We start from the raw sequence: 25571 nt of genomic DNA, 5'->3' as shown, positions 1-25571 counted from the left end.
CCTTCTAGAAAAGAACTCTGCGGACGTTGCAAATATAACCCGAGTATTACGCCCAGGGTCGAATCCACAGAGAGTTAACCTATCAACCGCTATCTTCAAACCCACCAAGTATTCAGCACCAGCTTCTCAAACATTCAAATTCTCAGTTGAGTGTTCTTTAACAACTAGTTTGCAAGTAACTAAATGGCTGTAACTAAATTAATAAGGTTGTAAACAATTATGAGAAAAAGCTAAGGCAATGATTTCCCCTATTGATGGAATCCCTTCTGTTTATGCTCATACAAATTTACCCACACACCTCTATCAATCATGAACACTAATCTTACCGCAAATCTCTCCCGAGTAATCACAGTAATCTACTATTGCACTCTCCCGAGATACACTAGCTTGCTTTATTTAGCACAATTCACTTTAGATTGCACCCAAGGCTTCGTTATTCCTAATCCCGCCTTTAAACCCGCAATTATAGATTCCTCTAATAATCTAGGAGTGGTGTTGTTCAACAAAACCCTAAATATGCACTCTTTTCCAAGTTATGCACACTAAATAGGCACAGCTAATTGAGGATCCTGTCAATTAACTACAACGAACACGAAGTTGAACAAATAAAGATTAAACTAGCAATTTGTATTCACATAAACAAGAAGTTCATCACCCAGTAGGTTCCATCAAAGCCTTAGACAAGAAATTTAGCTACTCATAGTTATGGGAGAATAAACTAAACTTGAATTCATCATAAAATCAAAAGAAAAGAAGAAAGATGTTTAGAGTACTTTCTCACAATTGTTCTCCTTGCTAAGAAACCTAAAAAATCAATACATGCCTCTCTTGGGCGAAGTCTAGTGTTTAAAATAGGGTTTAGGTCTAAAAATCCCGTGTTTTACACTTTGGTCCCCGAAGTTTCTGTGTCCACCGCGGTTCTACCGCGATCGCGGTAGAACCGCGGTAAAATACCCTCGCGGATCTTCAATTATTCAGAGACTACCTTCCACCGCGGTTTCACCGCGGTCGCGGTGGAACCGCGGTGGACCCTGTACCCGGGCAATTTGGCCTGTTTTGAATGGGTCACTTGGGAAATGCAACAATTAGCCTTTTTTTTCATCAATAGTTGACTCCAACCTGCTCCTTAGCCTTCCTTACACCTATATCACCTGCAAATCATGAAAAGTACCAATAAGAGCATTTTGTTGTCATTTTTCCACATTAAAGTTCACAAGAAGGTGGTTATTCGGTGCGTGATTATAGTCAAATTCACCTATTATCAAAGCATTAACACGATTTATATCGAGGTCGTACGGCCCAATCCAGAATAATATGTACATTGCCGAGGATCGAGCAGCAGAACCATAGATGCATCTATTCTACTGTTGAGGCATTCGGCCTGCTCCACAAGAAGAGAGGATACATTATGAACATCCGATTTAAAAATTATTACAAGGCTAATACACAAAGAAGCACAATTTCTATTAACGATCAAGTAATCCGCCAAAAACTCAAGTACTTAAAATTTGGTCCCTTACAAATCCTTTATCAAGTTTCAATATAATTTTGTCACTTTAATTAACAAGCGGGATGCAACATTACAAGTATTTTATGATTTGGGTCCTAAATTATCCGGACATAAGCATAATTAGTAGCTACGTACGGACTCTCTCCACCTCGTGCGTACGTAGCCCCCACAATTAGAAGCAAATAGTAATTTAAATCACCTATGAAGTAAAATCTCTCTTACCAGGTTATGCAAGAGACTTACCTCGTCTCAAAGCTCACTTTTGGGGACACAAATTCGTTCTAAAGCCTTAATTCGGTGCCGAACAATCCGAAACTAGTCAAAAGTTATCTAAATTAATCAATACATGTTCAAAAGTTCATAATTTAACTATTAGAGTAATTACCCAACCCAAATTGGAAGATTCCTAAAATTCACTCACGGGCCCACGTGCCCGAATTCCAATTTTTTTTGAAGATAAATATTACCCATATCCTCATGAACTTAAATATATAATATTCACCCAATTCCATAATCATTTTCGTGGTTAAATCCTATTTTTATCAAAATCTAGGTTTTTCAACTAAGCCCATAATTTTTATAATTTTTCATGTTAAAATCTACTCATAATCTATGTATTTAACTTACATTGGATAGAAATTACTCACCTTCAATAGCTAGGTGAAAACCCCTCTCTAAGAAGATCCAAATTTGCCTAAGAAAGTAAATAAATTAACCAAAATGGCATAAGTCCCGTCTTAAATGAACCTCACTCCCCCCAGCGATTTTCGCTTCTGCGGAACATTGGCCGCTTTTGTGGTCAAAGCCTCGCAGATGCGGACCATGCCCAGGTCTACCCTTCCCGCTTCTGCGGGCGAAGTCTCACTTTTGCGAGCCCGCTTCTGCGGCACGAGCGGCGCACCTGCGATCAACTTCCTCGCATCTGCGCTTTCGTAGATGCGGTCCCTTCCCCGCTTCCGTGACGACTGGGCAGTCCACTCCATTTTGCTTCTGCGTTCGTTGGTCGCTTCTACGAGCTCTCACCTGCGGCTAGCTCCTCGCAGGTTCGATTGCACCAGAAGCTCTGCTGCTTCAGCCATTTTCTCCAAGTACAAATGAGTTTCGTGCATCGTCCATATGGCATCCGGGGCCCTCGAGGCCTCGCCCAAAAATACCAACAAGTTCATAACCATAAGACGGACCTGCTCGACCTCTTAAAACACGAAAAACAACACCAAAACTAAAAATCACACTCCAACCCAAATCGAATCAACTTATGAACTTCAAGTTCTTCCAACTTACTCTGAACGCGCCGAATCATACTTAAACTACTCAGAGACACCAAATTTTGCGTGCAAGTCTTAAATTACCATACGGAACTATTCCCAGGCTCGGAATCCCAAATGGACCTTGATAACGCAAAAACCTACTACAAACCAAATTTAAAGAACTTTAAAACCTCCAATGCACCAACTTTCAACTTTATGCGCCGAAACGCTCTCGGGTCATCCAAAACCCGATCCGAACATACGCCCATGTCCAAAATCATCATAAGAACCTATTGGGACCGTCAAATCCCGGTTTCGATGTCGTTTTGCTAGAAATGTTGACCCAAGTCAAACTTAATCCTTTAAAGCCAATATTAAGGAACTAAGTGTTCCGATTTCAACCAGAAGCCTTCCAAACCCGATCTAACCATCCCCCCAAGTCATGAAATAGTAAAAGAACATACGTGGAGTCTTATTTAGGGGAATGGGTTTATAGATAGCAAAACGACCGCTCGGGTCGTTAAGTTCTCCACCTCTTAAACAAAAGTTCGTCTTTGAACGGGTCTAGAATCATCCCTGGAGTGCCGATTAAGTGTAGATATCTACTCCACATGTCCTTCTTGGTCTCCCAAGTCGCCTCCTCGACCGGTTGACCCCTCCACTGAACCTTTATGCAGAAATCTTCTTAGACCTCAACTGGCGAACCTGCTTGTCAACAATAGCAACTGGCTCCTCCTCATAAACCCAGGCTCTCATCTAACTAAACCGTGTTGTAGTCTAACACATGCGACCTGTCGACATGATACTTTCGAAGCATAGACACGTGGAAAATTGGATGAACTCTCGATAGACTGGGAGGCAAAGCAAGCTCATAAGAAACATCCCCAACTCATCTCAACACCTCAAATGGACCTATAAACCTTGGGCTCAACTTTCACTTCTTCCTAAACCTCATGATTCCCTTCATCAGCGAGAATTTCAAGAGATTATTCTCGCCCACCATGAATGATAAATCACGCGCCTTGTGATCTGCATAACTCTTTTGTCTGGACTGTGCTGTGCGAAGTCGCTCCTGAATCAACTTTACCTTTTCCAAGGCATCTTTCACCAAATTAGTACCATATAACTTAGCATTACCGGGATCAAACCAACCGATGAGAGAACGACATCTCCGACCATATAAAGCCTCAAACGGCGCTATCCCGATGTTGGACTGATAAATGTTGTTGTAAGAAAACTCAACCAAAGGCAAGAATCGATCCCACTGCCCTTCGAAGTCAATCACACATGCTTTGAGCATATCCTCCAAGATCTAAACTATCAACTCCGACTGCCCGTCGGTCTGCAGATAAAAGGCTGTGCTGAGCTCTACCCGGGTCCCCAACTCACTCTATATGCTCTCTAGAAATGCAAAGTAAACTGAGGATCTCTATCTGATATAATGGAAACAAGCACAACATGCAACCGAACAATCTCCTGAATGTAAATCTGAGCCAATCTCTCTAGAGAATACGTGGTCACAACCGGAATGGAGTGTGTTGACTTGGTCAACATGTCGACGATGACCCAAACTGCATCAAACTTCCTCAAGGTCCTCGGCAACCCAACAACGAAGTCCATAGTAACGCACTCCCATTTCCACTCAGGTATAACCATTTACTAGAGTAGGCCACCTGGCCTCTGATGCTCATACTTAACATGCTGGCAATTTAGGTACCTCGCTACATACTCAACTATGTCTTTCTTCATCTGCCGCCACCAATAATGCTGCCTCAAGTTGTGGTATATCTTCGTAGCACCTGGATGAATAGAATACTAAGAACCGTATGCCTCCTCTAAAATATTTTCCCTCAATCCATCCACATTAGGAACACATAGACGACCCTGGAGTCGCAGAACACCATCCTCACCGATAGTAACCTTCATGGCACTACCCTGTAGTACCATCTCCCTAATAACCAACAAGTGCGGATCATCAAGTTGACGAGCCTTGATCTACTTGAATAATGAAGACTCAGAGACGACGCATGAAAGAAATTGGATGGGCTCTGAAATATCAAATCTCACAAGTCTGTTAGCCAAGGATTGAATGTCCAAAGCCAATGGCCTCTCCTCTGCTGAAATGAATGCCAAACTACCCATACTCTCTGCCTTTCTGCTCAAGGCATCCACAACCACATTCGCCTTGCACGGATGAGAAAGGTTGGTAATATAATAATCTTTTAGTAACTCAAGCCACCTGTGTTGTGCAAATTGAGCTCCCTTTGCTTGAACAAATGCTGCAAGCTATGATGATCGACGTAAACCTCACAGGACACCCTATAAAGATAATGCCTCCAGATCTTAAGAGCATGAACTATCGCGGCTAACTCCAAATTGTACACGGGGTAATTCTTCTCGTGGTGCTTCAGTTGACGTGAAGCATATGCAATAAATCGCCCCTCCTGCATCAATACACAACCCAGGCCAATGCATGAAGCATCGCAATACACCGTATACATCCCTGAACCGGAAGGAACACAAACACCGGTGTTGAAGTCAATGCGGTCTTGAGCTTCTGAAAGCTCGCCTCGCAATTATCGGACCATCAGAATGGAGTAACTTTCTAGTTCAATCTAGTCAAAGGTGTTGTAATAGATGAGAATCCCTTCACAAATCGACGATAATAACCTACTAACCCCAAGAAGCTCTTTAACTCGGTCGCTGTGGTAGGATGAGGCCAACTCTGAACTGCCTCGATCTTCTTGGGATCAACCTTAATACCCTCGCCTTATACAGCATGCCACAAAATCTAACCAAAACTCACACTTGGAGAACTTAGCATATATCTTTTATTCCCGCAAGGTATGAAGCACCACTCTCAAATGTTGTTCATGCTCCTACATGCTACGCGAGTAGATCAAAATGTCATCGATGAAGACAATGACAAATGAATCAATATATGGCCTGAACACCTGGTTCATCAAATCCATAAACATTGTCGGGCATTAGTAAAACCTAAGGACATCACTAGAAACTCATAATGTCCATCTCTAGTCCGACAATCCATCTCTGGAACATTCGAATCCTGAATTTTCAACTAATGGTACCCCGATCTCAAGTCAATCTTAGAGATCACCCTGTTACCCTGCAACTGGTCAAACAAATCATCAATACGCGACAACGGGTACTTTTTCTTAATGGTAACTTTGTTCAACTGGCGGAATTCAATGCACATCCGCATAGTCCCATCTTTCTTCTTTACGAATAACATCGGTGCACCCCAAGGAGACACACTCGGTATGATGAACCCCTTTGCTAGAAACTCCTCAAGATGTTCTTTCAACTCCTTCGGAGCCATGCGATACGATGGAATATAGATAGGTTGTGTTCCTATAGCCAAATCAATACAGAAATTGATATCATGATCTGGTGGCATGCTCGGAAGATCAGAAGGAAACACATCGGAGAACTCCCGAACCACAAGCACTAAATCAATCACCGGAGTCTCTATAATAGTATCTCGAACATAAGCTAGATAAGCCAAACAACCCTTCTCAGCCATGTGTCGAGCCCTCAGAAAAGAGATAACCCGACTAGATGCACTAATAGACAAACCCGTCCACTCCAATCTAGGCAACTCTGGCATCGCCAAGGTAACAATCTTGGCATGGCAGTCAATGATGGCGTGATATAGAGATAACCAGTCCATGCCCATGATGATCTCAAAGTCAGTCGTATCGATCAATAGAAGATCTTCTCTAGTCTCATAACTACAGAAAGTCATAGTACAAGACCGGTAGATCCGATCCACAACAAACAGAATCGCCTACTGGTGTGGAAACATAAACAGGAGTACCCAAGGACTCATGAGGAACACCTAGGAAATGAGGAAATAGAGATGAAACATAGAATATGTAGACCCTGGATCAAATAGTATGAAAGCATCCCTACCGCAGGCAAAAATAATACCTTTGATCACGGCATCTGTGGCCACTACATCTGGTTTTGATGGAAAAGCATAGAACCTAGTTGGAGCGCTACCTGACTAGCTTCCACCTCTAGGATGGCCCCTACTCACCTGCCCTATGCCTCTGGGCGGCAAGACGGCTGGTGTGGCAGCTGGTGCTGTAATCATAGGATTCTGGCCATGCTGCACTCCCTTGCCCTGAAGCCTGGGGCAGAACCTCCTCACATGACCAAGATCCCCGTACTCAAACAACCTCTCGGTACGGCAAACTGCTGACCAGAAGTCTAACCCTAATGGCCTGAATACCCACTGAAGGAACCCTAAATAGCTGGTAGGCGGTAGTATCTCTCTGGAATGGCACTGAAATAAGGCCGCACTGGAGCGCCCTGAGGAGGCGACGGTGGTGGATATGTGGGCCTACTATATTGGCCCCTCACAAACTGACCTCTGCCCCCAACCGGAGCACGAGTGAACGCTCCAGAATATCAAAACCGCTTATCCCTCGTCACCTGCTCTCGGCTCCGCTAAGGAACACCCTTGATCCTCTGAGCTATCTCCACAACTAGCTCGTACGAAGCCCCCATCTCAACTTCTTGGGACATAGTGGCATGGATAACCGAGTTAAACCCCAACGAACCTCCGCACTATCTATGCATCAGTAGGAATTATCATAAGTGCATGGCAAGACAATTGAGAGAATCTCTTCTCATAGTCGCTCACCGACATCTGGCCCAGCTAGAGCTGCTCGAACTGAAATCGTAACTCTTCCCTCTGAGAGGGTGGAATATTTTGTCCAAGAAGATGCGTGTGAACTGGTCCAAAGTCATGAGAGGAGAACCTGCAGGTCTGCCGAGAAGATAGGACTGCCACCATCTACAGGCCCTGCCCTCTATGTGGAAAGTGGTAAAGTCCACCCCGTGGGACTCTAATATCCTCATCTTATGCAGTCTGTCCCTGCATCGATCAATAAAGTCCTGGGGTTCCTCATGTCTCTCACCTCTAAAGATAGGAGGATATAGCCTGGTCCATCTATCCAATAGTTTCTGCGGCTTGCCAGCCGCAACTGGTCTGGGCTCAGGTATAGTTGTTGCAACTGGCTGAGCTCCTCCCAAGGTTAGTGCACCCGGGGTCTAATATATGGCAGCTGCATGCCCTGGAGCCTGTGTGGTAGGGTCTGTGCTCCCCCTCCCGCCTGAGATGTAGTTGGGTCCATTGGAAATAAACTAGCCTAGTCATAGAATCCATGAACCGTAGCATATGGCCCGTGACCTCCTGGAATTCTAGCACTAACATGAAATCTGTTGGGGCTGGCTCCGCTGTAGGTACCTTGCCCTGCTCCTCAATAGAAATATCCTCCATTGGATCCACTGGTGGCACCACCGGAGCAACTCTAGGACGTCCTAGTCCTCTACCACGAGCTTGAGCCCTCCCTCGGCCTCTCGCAATAGGGGGAAATAGCTCCTCCATGATCGGGAACATCCGCCGCGTGCGTTCTCACCATCTGTGAGAGAATAAGAGAAAGTTACTTAGTACAATATCAACTGTACGATAGGAGACGAAGAAAAAGTAGTTTCCTAACACCCTATAGCCTCTGAAAGATACGAACAGACGTCTTCGCACCGATCCGAAAGACTCTATTAGGCCTTCTCATAACTTGTGAGACCTACGTGAACCTAGTGCTCTGATACCGTGTTGTCACGATCCAATTTCTTCTATAGGCCGTGATGGCGCCCAAAGTCACCACTAGGAAAGCCAGCGGTGAACTGACCATGTGATTGCTCTTTTTAATAAATTTCCAAGTAGTTGAATCCCATTTATTAAGAAAATAAGGAGTAGAAAACTTAATAAAATAAAAGGAAGGCTAATAAGTGAGCAAATGCAGTGAAATAAATACTCCAAAACCATAAAGTCTACTAGTAGGTGTTCCAAGACCTGGTGTTACAAGTGTTTGAGCAACTAGTAGAATATACAAAACTCTAACTACTGTCTGAAACAAAGTAGACAACAAATAGATGCAAAAGAGAGACTCTAGGTGCTGTAGAACGGGCTTAGAAAGCAGTTCACCACTAGGCCTCGAGGTAATGGGGGTGCGCACCGGTATGACTGGCAGATGCACCTGCCTTAGATCCTGCACGATTAGTTCAAAAGTGTAGCGTGAGTACATAAACAAGATTTACCCAGTAAGTATCCAGTCTAACCTCGAAGAAGTAGTAACAAGGGGTCGACATCGACATAGACACTTACTATGGGCTAACAATAAAATATAGAAATGCTAAATGACGACAACAACAACGACCCAGTATTGTCCCACAAGTGGGGTTTGGGGAGGGTAATGTGTACGCAGACCTTGCCTCTACCCCGATGGGGTAGAGAGGATGTTTCCGAAAGACCCTCGGCTCAAGAAGACGAAAAGACGAAAAGAGACAATATATTAGTACCATCAATAAAAAACTATGGAAATAATAACAACATCACAAGAACCAGTGAATAAATTGAAAGTAGAAATAATAACCAGTAAATAACGGAAGAGTAGTGAAAACACAACATTGACCACTAGCAGTCTAAGACTAAATCCAATCAGCCTAGCCTCACACTAGTAGACTAAATGAACTCAACTACCTCCTAACCTACGACCTTAATGCTCGACCTCCACAGCTTCCTATCGAGTGCCATGTCCTCGGAGATCTGAAGCCTCGCCATATCCCGCGTGATCACCTCTCCTCAATACTTCTTAGGCCGCCCTCCACCTCTCCTCGTACCCACCAATGCCAACCGCTCGCACCTCCTTACCGGGGCATCCAAGCTCCTCCTCTGAACGTGCCCGAACCATATGATCCTCATTTCCCGCATCTTGTCATAAATGGGAGGCAGACCCACCTTCTCCGAACATCTTCATTCCTAATTTTATCCATCCTAGTATGCCCGCACATCCACCTCAACATCCTCATTTTTTCTACTCTTATCTTCTGGTTATGTGAGTTCTTAACTGGCTAACACTCAACCCCATACATCATGCCGGCCTAACCACCGCTCTATAAAACTTACCTTTGAGTAGCGAAGGCACTTTCTTGTCACACAGTACTCTAGATGCTAACCTCCATTTCATCCACCCCACCCCAATACGGTGTGTGACATCCTCGTCGATCTCCACATCCCCCTAGATAATCGACCCAAGGTAATTGAAACTACCTCTCTTGGGAATGACCTGCGATCCAAGCCTGACGTCCATGCCCGCTTCCCTCGGCTCGGCACTGAACTTACACTCAGGATACTCCATCTTCATCTTGCTCAACTTGAAACCCTTAGACTCAAGGGTATGTCCCTAAACCTCCAGCCTCTCGTTCACGCCACTCTGCGTTTTGTCAACCAAAACATTGTCATTAGTGAATAACATACACCATGGCACTTTTCCTTGAACATGGTCTGTCAGTGCATCCATCACTAGAGCAAACAAGAAAGGGCTGAGGGCAGATCCTTGGTGTAACCCCATAACAACCGGAAAATGCTCATAGTCGCCTCCCACTATGCTAACCCGAGTCTTAGCTCTATCATACATGTCCTTAATCTCCCTAATGTAAGCAACCCACACACCTTTAACCTCTAGGCATCTCCAAAGATCCTCCCTAGGAACCTTGTCATATGCTTTCTCCAGAACACCATGTGCAAATCCTTCTTCCTATCCTTGTACTGTTCCACCAACCTCCTAACAAGGTGGATAGCTTTCATAGTAGAATGACCCGGCATGAACCCGAACTGGTTATCTGATACAGACACCGTCCTCCTCACCCTCGCTTCTACTACCCTCTTCCATACTTTCATGGTATGACTCAATTTGATACCCCTATAGTTGTTGCAACTCTGGATGTCACCTTTGTTCTTGTACAACAGAACCACCGTATGCCTCCACTCATCCGGTATCCTCTTCATCCTGAAAATAACATTAAACAACCCAATCAACCACTCCAAGCCTGCTCTACCCACACACATCCAAAATTCGATCGAAATCTCATCGGGCCCTGTAGCTCTGCCCCTGCTCATCTTACGCATAGCCCCCATGACCTCCCTAACCTTGATGCGCCGACAGTACCTAAAATCACGGAGGCTCTCGGAATGCCCCAACTCGCCTAGCACAATATCCCAATCCCGCTTTTCATTCAAACGTTTATGAAAGTAAGTCTTCCATCTCCGCTTAATCTGGGCCTCACCCATCAATACTCTACCATCCTCGTCTTTGATGCACCTCACTTGGTCCTGATTTTGGGCCTTCCTCTCTCTCGCCTTATTCCTCGTATAAATGACTAAAAGCCTCAGACTTAGCCTCTGTGACCGCCAGTTTTGCTCCTTCCTAGCTACCTTATACCTCTCCCTGTTCGCACTCCTCTCTACCTCACATGTTCTCCCAACTAGATTCAGGTACGCCGCCTTCTTTGCTTCCACTTTACCTTGAACCACTTCATTCCACCACCAGTTGCCTTTGTGACCACCAGCTTAACCCTTCGAGACTCCCAACACCTCTCTCGCTGCCTCCCGTATGTAATTTGCCTTTGTCGACCACATAATGCTTGCGTCCCCACTACTCCTCCAGGCTCCCACAGCCAATAACCTCCCTTACAACTCCTAAGATTTATCCTTATTCAAGGCTCCCCACATGATCCTCGGTCAAACTCGTGCACTCCTCTTCTTCCTCTTCATCATAATACCGACGTCCATCACCAAGAGCCTATGTTGCGTCGCGAGGGCCTTACCCGGGATAACCTTACAATCCTTACACAACTCTCTGTCGCACCTCCTAAGGAGAAGATAGTAAATCTGAGTCTTCGCCACCATACTCTGAAAAGTAACCAAATGCTCGTCCATCTTTGGAAATATAGAAATGCTAAATATGCATAGAATATGTGAATAACAATATTAACACAATAGCAACAGTGATTAAATGATTCTTTAACTAATAGCAAATTCTACAAGTCCCCCACTAACACATACTAATCCATATAGATTCTGAGCAAATAATTAAATTATAACCTCTCAGTTCATGAAAAATAATATATCAAGTATATTCGGGCTCCAAGCATTAACACGCACGATTTGTGCCATCCAGAATAATGTGTTCAATGCTGAGGGTCGAGCGACACGAATGATAGATGCATCCATTCTACTGCTGAGACGTTCATCCCGCTTCACAGGAAGAGAGGATATGTTATGAACATCCGATTTAAAAGTTATTACAAGGCTAATATAAAAAGAAGCACAAGTTCTTATAACGATAAAGTAACCCGCCAAAAACTCATGTAAGTGAAATTACGTCCCTTACAAATCCTTTATCAAGTTTCAATATAATTTTGGCACTTTAATTAACAAGCAGGGTGCAACATTATAAGTATTTCATGATTTGGGTCATAAACTATCAGAACATAAGCATAATTAGTAGCTACACACGGACTCTCATCACCTCGTTCGTACGTGGCTCCCAAAATTAGAAGCAAAAAGTAATTTAAATCACCTATGGGGTAAATTCCCTCTTACCAGGTTAGGCAAGAGACTTACCTCGTCTCAAAGCTCACTTTTCGGCCCACAAATGTCACGACCCAGAATTCTCACCGTCGGAACCGTGATGGCGCCTACATTTCACTTTCTAGGAAAGCCAGTGTTAGAACATATTATCTATTTTTAATAGTTGAATTGAATAACGAGAAATACTGAAGAATCTGAAATATGAATGCGGAAGCTAAAACTGTCAAACACGTACTACAAAATCCCTGAACCTGGTGTCACAAGTGAACGATCTCCTAGAGTAATACATACAAGGGTCGAAAATAAATACAAAGTTGTCTGGATGATAATACACAACTAGATATAAAAAGGAAGGGCACTTTAGGAGCTGCGGGAGCTGAGCAGCTATACCTAATTCTCCGCAGGTTGTCCAATCCGAGCTCTCTAGTACCCACCGCTGGGACTGACTCCAAAATCTGCATAGAAGTGTTACAACCGACCTCATGTACTGGTAAGTGTCGAGCCTAACCTCGACGAAGTAGTGACGAGGCTAAGGCGGTACACCTACACTACAACTTGTACGCAATATATAATAATGACAGAAAATAGGAATACAGAACAAAATTAAACAGTGAACTGAAAATAATAACCACAGTCTCAAGAATAAACCAGTGTCGTCCAAAATTACCATTATTTAACAGTCCAAATAAAAATACTGGAAACCAACTCATCTCAAGAAATGGAAACATATAGGTTGTTGCGGCGCACAACCCGATCCCACCAGACAACATAAAATACTCCCTTATTTCACCGTAATAGCATCAACAATAGAGATAATATACATAAATATATTGCGGCGCGCAACCCGATCCCACCATATATCAATATCAATATCATAGTTCACCCTTATTTCGCCATATCAATCCACCCTTATTCCACATGTTGCGGCATGCAACCCGATTCCACCGTATAGTACATTTTCACCCATATTCCACCACATTAATCCACCCTTATTACACTTGCTACGGCATGCAGCCCGATCCCACCATATCAGTACCAAATACCCAATGCCCAGTCAAATCAATATTTCAAACCGCAAAACCTATACGATGAATAAATACCAAACTGAACAAAATAGGGAAACCTTGTACAATATAGAAATCTAAATGACTAATACTACACAGCGAGACCAATCCAGTAATTTACTATTAGGAGGTGCAGGTTAGTCAATTTAAGCAAATAGCAGGGAATCATGAAATTATCGAAGAGTTAACATCATTAACAAGAGAAGAAATTCATTAAAAAGTAGCAGTTAAGCATGGAAAGCATTTAGAGCATATAACTGTTAAGACAGGGAAGGAAATAATTAAAAGTGGGAAATCAGGGAAGACAGATAATTCGGCGGCGTATAAGCACTCGTCACCTCGCATATATGCTGCTCACATGAAATTCACATAGCACATAGTCCGAGGGTTCCTAATTCCCTCAATTACATGTTAGACACAACACTTACCTCGCTCCAAAGATCATTCAAAGCTCAACCACAACTTTGCCTTTCAAACAAGCCTCTGAGCCAACAACATCTAGCAAACTATCAACCAAACAATTCAAAATAAGCCTTAGGAATAACTCACGATTTCAAAAGATTCAATTTAGGTCATTATTGAAAAGTCAACAAAAGTCAACTCCCAGGCTCGCTTGGTCCCAACCCGAAATTCGGACCAAAACCTGATTACCCATTCACTCCCGAGCCCGGTCATATAATTTGTTTTGGAATCCGACCCCAATTTGAGGTCTAAATCCTATTTTCTCAAAAATCCCTAATTCTACCCGAACCCCCAAATTTTCACCATGAAACCACTAGATTTTAGGTTAAAATCTTGTGAAATGTAATAAAAGATTGAAAGAAAATGGGTTAGAATCACTTACCAATGATTTGGGGAAGCAAGAGTCTAGGAAAAATCGCCCCTAGGGTTTTCTTGTTTTGAAAATTTGAAGAATGAGTGAAAATTCCATTTTTTCTAACTATTTGATCAGATGCAGGTATCGAATTTGCGACCTGAGGTTCGCAAATACGAACCCCGCAAAGGCAAACAAGTCTTCGCAAATACAAAGAATGACTATGTCTGCTGCCATCACAAATGTGAACCAGTGTTCGCAAATGCAGACTCCTAGGATCGCAAATGTGATCAAAACTTCGCAAATGAGAAGGTCCTCTACCCAGCCCACTGCTCGCAAATGCAATGGCCTCTTCGCAAATGCGAAGCCTGCAGATCAGTTGCATCAACTATTATGTTTTCTAAGTTCAATACATTCTGTAGCCTATCCAAAACTCACCCGCGCCGTCGGGACTCCAAACCAAATATGCACACAAGTCCTAAAATATCATACAAACTTGCTCGCACGATCAAATCGCCAAAATAACACCTAGAACTACGAATTGAACACCAAATCAAATGAAATTTTTAAGAAAACATTAAAACTTTTATTTTTCACAATCGAACGTCCGAATCACATTAAACCAACTCTGTTTCTCACAAAATTTCACATACAAGTCATAAATATAACGTTGGACTTGTACCGGGCTCCAGAACCAAAATACGGTTCTGTTATCAACAAGACCAAACATCAGTAAATTCTTAAAATCATTAAACTTTCAAAATTTTAATTTTTCATCAAAATTCCATATCTCAAGCTAGGGACATCGGAATTCGATTCCGAGCATACGCCCAATCCCTAAATTACGATACGGACCCTCCGGGACCGTCAAAATAAGGATCCGAGTCCGTTCACTCAAAATAGTGACCGAAGTCAACTCAAATAAATTTTAAGTCCAAATTCTTATTTTTATCTATTTTTAACATATAAGCCTTTCGAAAAAACACCCAAACCGCGCACACAAATCGAGAAAGGCTAAAATGAGATATTAAGGCTTTAGAACACAAAATTGGGTTTTAAAACATGTCATCTCATTCTCCACCTCTAAAATAACCGTTCGTCCTTGAACAGACATAGAAAAGTACCTGGGCTGGTGAAAAGGTGTGGATATCTACTCTGCATGTCCAACTAGGACTCCCAAGTAGTTGCCTTGATAGGATGACCTTTCCACTGCACTCGAACTGATGGATAACTCTTTGATCTCAACTAGCAGACATGCCGGGCTAGGATGGCCACCGGATCATTCTCATAAGTCAAATCCTTGTCCAACTGGACAAAGCTAAAATCTAGCACATGAGACGGATGACCATGGTACTTCTGGAGCATGGACACATGGAATACCGAATGAACTGCTGACAAACTAGGTGGCAATACGAGCTTGTAAGCCACCTCACCCACTCTTTGAAGAATCTCAAAAGGTCTGATGTACCTAGGGATCAACTTGCCCTTCTCTCCAAACCTCATTACTCCATTAATGGGTGACACTCGGAGAAACACTCTCTCTCCGACTATGAATGCAATATCACGAACCTTACGGTCGGCATAACTCTTCTGCCTGGACTGAGTTGTGCGAAGTCTATCCTGAATAATCTTGACCTTATCCAAGGCGTCCTGTACCAAATCTGTACCTAATAACCGAACCTCACTCGACTCGAACCATCCAATTGGCGATTGGCACCGCCTACCGTATAATGCCTCATAGGGAGTCATCAGAATGCTCGACTGGTAGTTGTTGTAGGTAAACTCCACGAGCGGCAAGAACTGATCCCAAAAGCCTCTGAAGTCTATAACACAAGAACAAAACATATCCTCCAATATCTTAATAGTCCGCTCGGACTGTCTGCCTCTGAGGATGAAATGTTGTTCTCAACTCAACCTGCATGTACAACTCACGTTGTACTGACCTCCAGAAGTGCGAGGTGAACTGCGTACCTCAATCAAAAATGATAGACACGGGCACACCGTGATGGCAGATGATCTTGCGGATATAAATCTCTGCCAACCGCTCTGAAGAATAGGTAACTGCCACCGGAATGAATGCGCTGACTTGGTCAGCCTATCCACAATAACCCAAACTGTATCGAACTTCCTCTGAGTCTGTGGGAGTCCAACAACGAAATCCATAGTGATACTCTCCCATTTCCACTTAGGAATCTCTACATATGCAACTATATCCTTCTTCATCCTCCTCCACCAATAATTCTGCTGCAAGTCCTGACACATCTTCTCGGCACCTGGATGAATAGAATATTGGGAACTGTGAGCCTCCTCAAGAATCAACTCACGAAGTCTATCTACATTAGGCACACAAATATGACCCTACATCCACAAAACTCCATCATCTCCAACAGTAACCTGATTGGCATCACTGTGCCGCACTGTATCCCTAAGGATGAGCGAATGAGAGTCATCATACTGTCGCTCCCTGATATGATCAAACAACAAAGACCAAGGAACTGTACAAGCTAGAACGCGACTGGGCGCAGAAACATCTAACCTCACGAACTGATTGTCCAAAGACTAAACATCTAATGCAAGCGGTCTCTCACCAACTGGAATGTATGCAAGGTTGCCCACACTCATTGACTTACTACTCAAAGCATCGGCCACCACATTGGCCTTCCCGGGGTGATACAAGATGGTGATATCATAGTCTTTCAATAGCTCCAACCACCTCCTCTGCCTCAAATTGAGCTCCTTTTGCTTGATCAAATACTACAAGCTCCGATGATCCGTGAATACCTCACACGACACGCCGTAAAGATAATGCCTCTAAATCTTCAGTGCATGAACAATGGATGCCAACTCTAAGTCATGAATAGGGTAATTCTTCTCGTGAACCTTCAGCTGCCGCGATGCATATGCAATAACCTTGCCGCCCTACATCAACATCGCACCAAGTCCAATACGAGATGCATCACAATATACCATATAAGGTCGTGAACCTGTGGGCAACACCAGCACTGGCGCCTTAGTCAAAGCAATCTTGAGCTTCTAAAAGTTCGCCTCACCCTCATCTGACCATCTTAACGGGGCACCCTTCTGGGTCAACCTGGTCAACGGGGCTGCTATAGATGAAAACCCCTCTACAAACCGACGGTAATATCCTGCCAAACCCAAGAAACTCCAGATCTCTATAGCTGAAGTGGGTCTACGCTAGTTATGAACTGCCTCAATCTTCTTAGGATCCACTTGAATTGCCTTCTGCCGATACAATGTGCCCCAAGAAAGTGATTGAGCTAAACCAAAACTCGTATTTTGAAAACATAGCGTATAATTGGTTGTCTCTCAGAGTTTGAAGAACGATCCGAAGGTGCTGCTCATGCTCCTCTCGACTGCGGGAGTAGATCAAAATATCATCAATAAACACAATCACAAAGGAACCCAAATAAGGCTTGAACACCCGGTTCATCAAATCCAAAAATGTTGATGGGGCATTTGTCAGTCCAAATGACATCACTAGAAACTCATAATGCACATACCGAGTCCGAAGAGTAGTCTTGGGGACATCAGATGCCATAATCTTCAACTGATGGTAGCCAGACCTGAAACCAATCTTCGAAAATACTCTAGCACCCCAAAGATGATCAAATAAGTCATAAATCCTCTGCAATGGATACTTGTTCTTGATGGTGACTTTGTTCAACTGCCGATAATCTATGCACATCCTCATCGACCTATCCTTCTTCTTCACGAATAACACGGGCGCACCCCAGGGCGAAATACTAGGTCTAATGAAGCCCTTATCAAGAAAATCTTGCAACTGCTCCTTCAATTCTTGCAACTCTGGCGGGGCTATATGATATGGTGGAATAGAAATGGGTTGACTGACCGGAGCCAAGTCAATACAAAAATCAGTATCTCTGTCGGGTGGCATCCCCGACAAATTTGAAAGAAAGACCTCTGGAAACTCACGAACAACTGGTACTGAATCCATGGAAGGAACCTCCGCACTAGAATCACGAACATAAGCCAAATAAGCTAGATACCCCTTCTCGACCATATGTTAAGCCATCACATAAGTGATAACCCTGCTGATAGAATTTCCAGAAGTCCCTCTCCATTATAATCGAGGGAACCCAGGAAAATTTAAGGTCACCGTCTTGGCGTGACAATCCAATATAGCATGATAAGGTGACAGCCAATCAATACCCAAAATGACATCAAAATCAACCATATCGAGAAGTAGAGATCTACTCTAGTCTCAAGACCCCAAATGGTAACCACACACGAACGATATACACGATCTACAACAATAGAATCTCCCACGGGTGTGGACACATACATAGGAGCACTCAAAGAATAACGAGGCACAACCAGATATGAAGAAAAATAGGATGACACATAGGAATTAGTAGAACCCAAAAGAAATAGAACTGAGGCATCTCTACTACAAACTAAAATCGTAGCTGTGATGATAGCGTCAGATGACTGAGCCTCAGTCCTGGCTAGGAAAACATAACATTGGGGCTGGGCCCCACCACTTTGAACCACATCCCTAGGACAGCCTCCTGCTGGCTTGCCTCCACCTCTAGCGGCCTGACCTCCACCTCTAACAGTCTGACCTCCACCTCTAGCGGCCTGACCTCTACCTCTGGCTGCCTAACCCTGACGTCGCCAAAACTCAAGCCAAAAATATAGGTAGTGAGGCAGTCAAAGCAATAATAAAATGCAACGCGAGTCAGGGTCGAATCCACATGGAGTTAGAATTGGGATTAGGTATATATTTAGTGTAATTGTATGGTGTGCCTCAAGTTGCACTTCCACATTCTTGTTCATTGTTTCTGTTTCTACTCTAAGCTATTGATTGCAATTATAAATTAAGAAGACAATATTTTTGGTTTTGGTTGTTTTTCAAATGATAAATGATGTAGGGTCGTGACTTCCACCTAGGTAGTTACCTAACGGGTTGTAAACTCTAGGAAAAGTTTGATTAGTCGGGGTTGTAATACAACAATCACACGCAATTACCCACTCTATGCCTCTCGGTAGTTTGAGTGATTTTGCCCAATTCGGCTTTCTCAAGTTCAAATGGGTATTGCACAAAACAAGTGATATATTCTTAAGTCGGATCTTACTATCTCTAGATTTGACCCTTTAACTGGGGCTATAAATTTCTTGAGTTCACCCCAATTTCTTGTTCGCCAAGTTTTCCTAGTCTTAGTCTCTCTTTCTCAAGAAGAGACTAAGTCAATTAAGCATGAATCAATATTTGCAACCATTAATTATTGAATTCAAGCATGGACAAGGCTAAATATCACTAACCCAATCACAAACAAGCCATAAATCAAACACCCATTAAGTACCCACACTAGGGTTGGGCCACAATCCTAGTTAGAAATTTAGCTACTCATGTAAAATGAAGAAAATAAAGAAGATATAATGATAGAATGCATAATAATTTATTAGGGAAAGAAAATCTAATATTTAGAAGCTAACCTAGTACAATATTACTCAAAACAGTAAAGAAAACGGCTCAGGTGCTTGATAAGCTAGGATTTTACCATAGTTATACCCCTTACGTGCTATTGCTTTTGTCACAATTCACCACAAAATAGTCCCAAAAGGCTTACAAGTTGCGCTTGATTGCAGGTTTGAGCGACAAGATGACACATGTCAAAGATCGGCTCAAAACAGAGTGAAACCTGCCAAGTGTCAAGAACAAGTGAAGTGGGGAACAAGAAGACCTAGCGCGGACCGCACTGATTTGCCACGCGGCCGCGCTAGGAGATTCAGAGGGGTAAATTTTGAGGTGCAAGCCACGCGGCCGCGCTCCATTTCTGTGCGGTCCACGCAAAGGAAGTTCAGAGAAGGCTTAAATCCCACGCGGCCATGCTACATATCAGTGCGGTCTGCGTGAAGGAGATTCAGAGACATGGAATTTTGGCCAAGTCAAGCTATGCGGCCGCACCCCATTCCTGCGCGGTCCGCGCCAACTCTCTGCCGCAGCCGCGCTACATTAGTGCGCGGTATGCGGCCCCCAATTTTAGAGATGAGTTTTTAGAGTTCAATGTGCCTAACGCGGCCACACGACCTTTTTGCGCGGTCTGCGCTGACCCCACAGTGGTATTTTTGTCCAGAATTGAGATTGGGTATTTGTTATTTGGGTTGATTTTGTATTTCAATCTGGAATTTGTTGTTGCAAAAATGAATTCAAGCTTAGTGGGTCTAACTCTTCTTGAGAAAGAGAGTCATATGACCCTAAAAGTTAACCCAACAAGGAATTGGGATGGACCCATGAGAATGGTAGTCCCAATTAACGGGTTAAACCTCGAAAGAGTAACTACCCTACTTGAACCCTAGTTGCCCGGTCTAATTGGCCTACCTAATTGGTCGAGATAGAGTCAATTGGGAAAAATCGTTGTCTCTACCGAGAGGTGTGAGAATGAGTGCAATTGTGCAACGGCTATAGCAATAAACCCCGATTTATCAATCTCACCTTAGTAGCTTCTACCCGTTAGCTAGCCACCTAGGTAGGGTCACGACCCTAGTGTCTTTTTCTTATATTAAGCACAACTTAGAAATATTTCCTTAGCATAATTTAGCTTTAGTCCTTAGATTACAATAGTAGTTTTAAATATAAAAACCCCCAAAAAAAGTTAGGAGTGTAATTAGAAGTAAAAACGCAATTCTAAGCTACACAGACAATACAACTCCATTCCAAGCTCCCTGTGGAAATTCGACTCCGATCCACTATTCGGGTATTAGTTATTGCTACCCACTCTTCCTACCATTGTGTAGTGTTGAGACGGACGCGATCAACTTTTTGGCGTCGTTGCCGGGGAGCTTACGGTGTTGACTATCTGTGTAGCTAGTTTTGTGTTTTGCTTCTCTTTCCTTCTTGTTTACTAATTTTGTTTGTGTCGATTAATCAGGTACTATGGATCTCAATGCAAATGACCCTCTTGGCAACGTGAATGCGGGGGAGGAGGTTGATGATCTTGAACCCGAGGAGGTTATACCACCTCAAGTTCCACGAAGAGGCCGTCCGGCCAACCAAATGACAACAATCCTATCCCAGACCCTCCTCCGCCACCGCCAAGAGCAGTCCCAAGAGTTCTTCCAAATCAAGGGTACGCGAGTGCCATTGTTCCTCCCCGAATCCGGGAGGGGAACTTTCAAATCACTAATGTCATGTTGACCTTGCTCGAGCAAAGGGGATATTTTACGGGCGCCTCCGACCAAAATGCATACAAGCACTTGAAGGGGTTCGTAGATGCTTGCTGGGGCAGCAAACAAACAAACGTGTCAGAGGATGCATTGAGATTGAGGCTTTTCCCGTTTTCTCTTCGGGGCAAAGCGTTGGACTGGTTAGAGAGGTTACCAAATCATTCTATCACAACATGGGATGAATTGGCGACAAATTTATTGCCAAGTTCTTTCTCCAAGTCATATGGCAGCTCTTCGGGATGAAATTCTAGCTTTCAAGCAAATGCCAACGGAACCATTGCACGAGATCCGGGAACGATATAGAAAAATGGTGAAGGAGTGCCCTAACAAAGACATGACTGAGGCGATGATCTAGCAGACTTTTTATAGGGGCATTAACACCACCAATCAGTGCAATTTGAACCAATTGGCCGGTGGGAACTTTATGAAACTTTCTTACCAAGAGTCATGTGATGTACTTGATGAAATGGCTGACACTTCTTCGTCATGGCAAAGCCGAGCGAATGTACCTCAAGGTGACCCCACGGTCATCCATTTGCACAAGGAGTTGAATGACCATGGCCAAGCTATTGCCGAACTTACAACAACAATGAATCAATTGGCGAAGGCGCAATTGCAACAGGTTCAAAGCCCGCCCAAGTCAATGCAATGGAGAATGTGTCTATGTTGAAAAGGAGGCAAAGGGGGCAACAACAACAACAAGTTAATTGTGAGCAGTTTGACAACAACAATGATGGTGGTGGTTATTCGAACGTGTGTTATGATGACCAAAGTGAGGAATGCCAATATGTCAATAACTACCAAGGAAATAGAGGAAATCAAGGGAATCAACAATGGCGCCCCCAAGGAAATTGGGGCAATCAACAAGGAGGCGGCAATTGGAATAACAATAATCAACAACAAGGTGGTAACAATTGGAACAATAACAATCAGAACAACAATTGGGGTAATCAAGGTAACAACCAAGGCAATTGGAACGGGAACAACAACAATTGTTGTAACAAAAATAGCAATCAAGGAGGGTGGAATAATAGAGGTAGGGGGAAAGGCTTTCAAAGGCCCCCCGTGTTCCAACAACCAAACAATCCACCCCCCTTTCAGTCGCAAGGGCCTAGTTCTTCCGGGAGTGATTTGGGACGGATAGAAATGATGTTCGAGCAGATGATGAAAAAGAACCAAGATTCTGACGGCGGTGCCCAAGGACAAGGCACCATTGCCTAGACCACCTCCACCATATCCTCAGCGGTTAGCAAAGCAAAATAATGACAATCAGTTCAAGAAATTCATAGACATGATGAAGAGCCTCACAATCAATGTTCCTTTAGTGGAGGGACTTGAACAAATGCCTGGGTACGCAAAATTTATGAAGGATTTAGTCACCAAGAAGCATTCTATGGAGTGTGAAACAATAAAGATGACGCACCAAGTTAGTGTGATTGTGCATTCTATGGCCCCGAAACTAGAAGACCCTGGAGCTTTCACTATTCCTTGCACTATGGGGAGTGCGGAGTTTTCTAAGGCCCTATGTGACTTTGGGGCTATCATTAATCTGATGTCATACTCAGTCTTCAAGACTTTGGGAATTGGGCAACCTAGACCAACCTCAATGAGACTTCAAATGGCGGACCGGTCGATGAAGAGGCCTTTAGGTATAATCGACGATGTGCTTGTCTGGGTGGACAAATTCATATTGCCGTCCGACTTTGTCATATTGGATTGTCAAGTGAATTTCAAAGTGCCTATTATTCTTAAAAGACCTTTCCTAGATACGGGGAAGGCATTGGTTGATGTGGAAGCAGGGGAGTTAACATTACGGAATGATGGGAAGGTGGTATTTCATATGTGCAAATCAATGAGACAACCCAATAGCACAGAGGTGTGTTCATTTGTGGACATTGTCACAGCGGTGATAGTGGATGACTCAAGTGCCTTGATTAATATTGAAGATCCTCTTGAATCTGTGCTTCTCAATATGGATGTCAATGATGATGCCGGTAGAGTGGAGTGCATGAATGCATTGCATGGTATGGGTTCATATTCTTATGAGCCTAGGAAGCTATCCTTGGATCTTGAGAATCGCAAAACTCCGCCAACCTAGCCATCAACTGAGGAGCCACTGGTGTTGGAGTTGAAGTCACTTCCTCCACACCTCAGGTATGAGTTTTTAGGTTCAAAGTCTACTTTACCTATTATTCTTTCTTCGTGCCTAACTAACATACGGGTTGACACCACTTTGGCGGTTCTTCAAAAGCGCAAAGAGGCGATTGGATGGACTTTGACCGATATTCGGGGGATAAGCGTTGCATTTTGCATGCACAAGATCATTTTGGAGGAGGATTCAAGGCCCTCTCTTGAACATCAAAGAAGATTAAATGAAGCAATGCAAGAAGTGGTAAAGAAGGAGGTTATCAAGTGGTTAGACGCCGGTGTGGTTTACCCAATCTCGGATAGTTCATGGACCTCTAAGGTCCAATGTGTGCCAAAGAAGGGTGGAATGACGGTAGTGACCAATGCCAACAATGAATTGACTCCTACTCGGGAAGTTACGGCTTGGAGAGTGTGTATGGACTATATAAAGTTGAATAAGGCGACAAGAAAAGATCATTTCCCACTCCATTCTTGGACCAAATGCTCGATTGTCTTGCCGGCCGGGCCTTTTATTGTTTTCTAGATATCTACTCGGGATATAATCAAATTCTCATTTCCACGGAGGATCAGGAGAAGACAACCTTTACATGTCCTTATGGCACGTTTGCTTTCTCGAGAATGCCATTTGGACTATGTAATGCCCCGGCAACCTTCCAAAGATGTATGATGGCAATTTTCACCGATATGGTGGAGGATATCTTGGAGGTCTTCATGGACAATTTCAGCGTGGTGGGGGATTCATTTGAGGAATGTTTGGTGAACTTGGATAGGGTGTTGGAAAGATGTGAAGAGACCAACCTTGTGCTCAACTGGGAGAAATGTCACTTTATGGTGCAAGAGGGTATTGTATTGGGTCACAAAATCTCAAGGCAAGGAATTGAAGTTGATAAGGCAAAAATCGAGGTTATCTCAAGGCTCCCTCCCCCTACTTCTGTCAAAGGAGTGAGGAGTTTTCTTGGTCATGCCGAGTTCTACCGGCGATTCATTAAAGTTTTTTCAAAAATTGTGAACCCGCTTTGCAAATTGTTAGAGAAGGATGTCAAGTTTATCTTTGATGAGAAGTGCATGGAGTCTTTTGAGCTATTGAAATACAAGTTGACCACAACTCCTATCATCACCGCACCTAATTGGGATTTGCCTTTTGAACTTATGTGCGATGCGAGTGATGTGGCGATAGGTGTGGTGCTAGGCCAAAGGATCAGCAAAATGTTCTATCCTGTGTATTATGCTAGCAAGACGATGAATGAGGCGCAAAGAAACTACACAGTGACGGAAAAAGAGCTATTGGCTATTGTGTTCGCGACCTTATCTTATGGGGGCGAAGGTGATCATACACACGGACCATGCAGCCCTCCGGTATTTGGTGACTAAGAAGGATTCGAAAGCAAGACTGATGAGGTGGGTGCTACTCCTTCAGGAATTTGATTTAGAGATTGTGGATAAAAAGGGAAGAGAGAATCAAGTTGCGGACTATTTGTCCCGGTTAGAGGAAGAGGGGAGACCATGTGATGGTATTGAGATTAATGATAGTTTCCCCGACGAGCAGCTTCATTCCGTTTCTACTTGTGATATGCCATGGTTCGTGGACATCGCCAACTTCATTGTGACTGGTAATGTCCTGTGTGAGCTCTCTTCCAACCAAAGGAAGAAACTCAAGCGGGATAGCTTGGATTTCTATTGGGATGATCCGTATCTGTTTAAAATTTGCATGGATGGGGTGATAAGAAGATGTGTACCGGAAAGTGAACAAATGAACATATTGGAGGCTTGTCACTCTTCTCCCTATGGTGGCCATCATAGGGGGGTGAGGAGGCCTCAAAAGTTTTGAGTTGCGGATTCTATTGGCCGACACTTTTCAAGGATGCTAGTGACTTGGTGAAGAGATGTGATGCATGTCAAAGAGCCGGCGGTATTTCCAAGAAGGATGAGATGCCCCTCAATACAATTCTCGAGGTGGATATTTTTTATGTTTGGGGCATCGATTTCATGGGTCCGTTCGTGAGCTCTTGTGGTAACACTTACATTCTCGTGGCGGTGGACTATTTCTCAAAGTAGGTGGAAGTCGTGTCTCTACCCAACAATGAAGCCCGAAGTGTTGTAGCATTCTTGAAAAAGAGTA

The 25571-nt window shown here is 43.6% G+C and overlaps 1 protein-coding gene across 1 annotated transcript in view; it reads right to left on the bottom strand.

Moving 5' to 3' along the window:
* Nucleotides 1-10028: 10028 nt before the first annotated feature.
* The window catches only part of LOC109205891, a 24234-nt gene continuing 8691 nt past the window's right edge, over nt 10029-25571 (bottom strand). Inside the window, exons 4-6 of the mRNA XM_019368647.1 lie at nt 10692-11178; nt 10407-10634; nt 10029-10275 (exon numbers count right to left, since the gene is read on the bottom strand). Of these exons, the coding sequence (XP_019224192.1) occupies nt 10029-10275; nt 10407-10634; nt 10692-11178 (962 nt within the window). The remainder of the gene's footprint in view (nt 10276-10406; nt 10635-10691; nt 11179-25571) is intronic.

The sequence above is a fragment of the Nicotiana attenuata genome, unplaced genomic scaffold (genome assembly GCF_001879085.1).
Source record: "Nicotiana attenuata strain UT unplaced genomic scaffold, NIATTr2, whole genome shotgun sequence".
Lineage (NCBI taxonomy): Eukaryota > Viridiplantae > Streptophyta > Magnoliopsida > Solanales > Solanaceae > Nicotiana > Nicotiana attenuata.
Note: the sequence above shows the minus strand (reverse complement) of the source record. Positions and strands in the feature narration are given on the sequence as shown.